Source organism: Cynara cardunculus, unplaced genomic scaffold (assembly GCF_001531365.2).
Source record: "Cynara cardunculus var. scolymus isolate 2C unplaced genomic scaffold, CcrdV1 Un_Scaffold_1357, whole genome shotgun sequence".
NCBI lineage: Eukaryota > Viridiplantae > Streptophyta > Magnoliopsida > Asterales > Asteraceae > Cynara > Cynara cardunculus.
In genome coordinates this window covers 86,401-90,369 of record NW_020200742.1, presented here as the reverse complement: position 1 = coordinate 90,369, position 3,969 = coordinate 86,401, and the positions used below count along the sequence as shown (strand labels likewise).

The following is a 3,969-nucleotide window of genomic DNA, read 5'->3' as shown; positions in this document are numbered from 1 at the left end:
TAATGTATAATATATAATTAAAATTAATCAATAGTTAATTTTCCATTTATATTATTTAATATTAGTAATATTTAAATTCAGTTAATACTTATTTATAATTAAATATTAATAAGGGTTATAATTATAAAAAGTGACGATAGGTTACCAAAACGCTATTCTAGTTAGTGTTTCGATGAATTAGTTTATGTGTATCGAAATGTGTACCAAGAAAATAAGTTAATTTATATTTGCCAAACACTATCTTATTAGAACGCTTTTACGTAGGACGCCTAGTTATTTGGTGCTGTAAACTTCTATAAAAAAAGCAGTCTATAAACAGATTTTATTATAGTGTTTTAATTTATAAAACCCATATATATAAGATGTATCTCTCGTATAGATCATATTGATCCAAACCAACGAACTTGATTCCTAAACACCTGTAACATATAAGTCATTTGCATGGAATCTCTTGAATCGGGATTAAACATCACCATCACCAACATTTTACGTTCTAAATTACGACCAATTGATTGGGAACCAAAAAATGAGTGAAGTAGCTAGGAATGGAATTTACAAAATGATTATAAACCGAAGAGAAACATCAATTGTTATTGATTTATTTCTAAACCTTTGTTGCTAGACAGATGATGCGATCGTATTAACAACTTACGCCTTTCAGCCATTTCAAATTCTCATTTACATTCCTCAACGATCGATCGATCGATCGATCGATCAATTAATTGCGTTACAAACCCTACGAATTTCTCCTTGAGTCCCGGTCTTCAACTCAATGTTACCCATCTTGACCATCGATCTCCCGAACTCCACGTTGAACCTCAATCCAAGAAGACCCCTAAGTCCAAGAAACCGCTGCACAAACCTTTGTGTTGTTGGGTCGTTCCATAACACTGCATCGGATTCAAGTACTCCCCGTCCGGCCCTCAAGTTTGCATAGTACGAATTGTCAAAGTTGTTTACGCTGCCAGTATCTAGGGCGACACGCCTTGAACCATCACCACCATTGGGGCACAGGTTTCGGAGCTGGGGAAGGAATGCTTGGTTTATACTGGGGTCTGGTCCATTGGTGTTGTTGAAGTTGTATAGCCTGTAGCTGAATAACGCACATGCAGCTGTCCCAATCGTGTGTGCTCCTGGTTATATATCAGTTAGTTGTGTTCCATTTCTTGTACTATATATAGACAAAGATTTATATTCGTACGATGTTTTGTGTTCTTAATTAATCAACTTACCAGAAAGCGCAACAAGATCTTGGGTATTAAGACCTTTGTCGGTAAACTTTCTGATTTGAACATTAATGGGGTCATTGAAAGCAGGCAAATTTGCAGTATCAGCTGCCCGTGAAACTAATCCATCTCTACGACCTGTTGGCACCGCCCAACCCGTTCCTCCTGCCTGCAACAATGTTAAAAAATCCAATAACTTGAGGTTATAAACCAGCAAGGTCACACAACTTTATATGCAATGATTCATTATCGTATGCAAATCTGACCCGAGATAAAAAGATTTACCTGGACCACAGAATCACGAGCAGCAAGGGCAAGAATGTCAGCACACGAGACCACCCCAGGACATATGGCTTCGAGTTGTGTCTTTGCAGCATCGATGACTTCAAAGCCTCTCAGGAGGGAATTCGGCCCAGCGGTTTTCTCGGTCGAAGGACCATCAATTAGGATAGAAGCATCACAGCCATTCACAAAGCAATCATGAAAGGACATTCTTAGTAAGCCGGGTGCGATTGTCGGATTGGAGCGGATAGCAGACTGGACGGCGGCCTGCACAATGGTTTCGGCCCTTGGGCATGTGGTCCGGTAGAACCCAACACGTGTGCCTTGGCCTAATGACAAGGTAATGAAGGTGGCTAACAAGACAACAAAGAAGATGGGTGTTTTGCTATGGAAATGGGAAAAAACCTCCATGGCTAGAAAGATTCGCGTGTTGTATTAAAGAGTGAAGTATTGGATTAGGTTGTAGTTGATTTGAGGGAGAGAAGGTATTTTATAGTGATTACAGGAGGAGGAGGAGGAGTGGAAGTCAAACATGTTGGCGTTGATAAAAGTAAACTAAGTCGGCCCACTAAGTACCTCGTGATGTGGAGGAACCGGAGGGAAAGGAAAGATTCAAACTTAGTACGTAAAATTTTATAGAGTAAAATTATATTCTATAGCGTTGGGTTGAGATGAGAAGAGAATTTATGGTGAGAATCGTAAGAATAGATTTTTAGTTTTCGATAAATCATAATTAAATGTCAACACTAATGAACTATAACAGATGAATTTCTATAAATGGTTGTGGAACATGTGTTTGCTAATTAAAATACTCCGAGTCTCCGATAGAATAAAACTTCAAAAAAATATGTTTATATAGATGTTAAACTAAATATTATTAAATTTTCATTTTTTTGTGATAATTTGTTTAATTTAATTTTTTATCATAATTTTAATATTTTAGATTTTAAAATACGAAAGTTTTAATGATAAAAAGTGTATTTATTATATATTTTAACATCTTTATTACTTGAAAGAATTGTTGCTTAGAAAACTTCTTATAAATGCTTTACTACCTATCGCTTCAAATAATGATATAGTAATAATTAATTATAGTTAGTTACATTGCCATTGACTTGCTTTAGAAATTATGTATCATTTAGGTTTCTTTTCCTATTTTAGGTTAAATGTTTTATCAATATACCATAAAAGTGGTGATTGATTGGTTTGAGGTTGGGTCTCAAATATCAAAAATATCTAATCAAGGTCTCAAGTTCAAGGGGGTGTTTTGGGATTGTTTATTTGAAACAATTTCAGTTTTTTTATAAAAATTCTTATCAACAAGTTAGATGGGTTTAACCTTTTCAAAAACTCCTTATTATCGGTTTGACACTGGTATAAGTTGTTTATCGAAACACTCAGAAGTGCTTATTACCGGTGTCACATCGAAATAAGTCAACAAGTTGTTTTTATAAGCAATCTCAAACACCCCCCAAATTCAAGGAGGAATAAATATCTCTTTATGACCACAGAAGTTCAAATACAGTGACTCTAGGTTACCAACAAAGCAAGTGGTCGTCCTAAGATTAGTCGGCTCCCATAGAATGTTGGATATCGATGTTAATAAAAAAATTGCTTTATCAATGATATAATAATTATTATTTCATACTTTTACATTTATATATATATTTTGTTACTTTGTTTTTTGAATTTTAAATATTTTCATCTTTTTTGTCTTAGATTAGACAAGAGGTTCTTCTCATGGATTTATTTTATTCATTATCAAAGATTAAAGGGATTTGAGTGGTACGGATTACAAAGTAAAAGATTCGGATTCATAATATAATTCACTTTAGTAATTATCTAATAGTTTTAATTTTTATTTTAAATATAACTTTGTTTCTTTATTATTTTTAATTTTTAATTAATGAATTAATATCTATAATATATTTGACAAAAACTTTTAAAAACAATTTGTTATATATAAAATACTATTTATTGATGCATATTACTTAAAATTCAAGATTACAAATAATTATGCATAATTACAGCTTATTAAATCTCCATACTTGAATTCATATAACTAACTGCAGATAAACATAATCAAATACATAATAAACATTTCATTTAAAATATAAAAACTCTAAAATATATAATCAGGATAATTATTATGTTCTAACAGAATTCTTAATTATTAGCTTTATAAAAAATTATATTATTACATCAAAAATAAATTACTTTGTTATTAAACCTAAATTAAATTATAAAAAATTTAAATTAAAAAATAAAAAAATAAAAAACAAGAATTTTTAAATAGTTAATTTGATATTAATATCGATGTATTTTTTTTCAAAAATTTATGATACATCTTTAAATTAATATTTTATTCAAAAATAAAAATATTATCATTTTTATAGAACCACATAAAACCATTATTATAACATCGATAAGAATAAAAAAACGAAATATTGAAAATAAAATA

General features: G+C 31.3%; 1 protein-coding gene across 1 annotated transcript; it reads right to left on the bottom strand.

The window, feature by feature from the left end:
- Positions 1–566: 566 nt before the first annotated feature.
- Positions 567–1,934, bottom strand: LOC112502409 (peroxidase N1-like). The gene is made up of 3 exons (XM_025106297.1): positions 1,512–1,934; positions 1,233–1,395; positions 567–1,133 (listed from the first exon to the last, which is right to left on the bottom strand). The coding sequence occupies exons 1-3, from the start codon at positions 1,917–1,919 to the stop codon at positions 715–717; spliced, it is 990 nt and encodes a 329-aa protein (XP_024962065.1). The 5' UTR covers positions 1,920–1,934; the 3' UTR covers positions 567–714.
- Positions 1,935–3,969: the final 2,035 nt, after the last annotated feature.

Coding starts and splice junctions, on each gene's coding strand:
- LOC112502409 (XM_025106297.1), bottom strand. CDS start 1,919: ATGGAGGTTTTTTCCCATTTCCATAGCAAAACACCCATCTTCTTTGTT. Junction 1,396..1,511: donor CTCGTGATTCTGTGGTCCAG/GTAAATCTTTTT, acceptor ACATTGTTGCAG/GCAGGAGGAACGGGTTGGGC. Junction 1,134..1,232: donor AGATCTTGTTGCGCTTTCTG/GTAAGTTGATTA, acceptor ATATATAACCAG/GAGCACACACGATTGGGACA.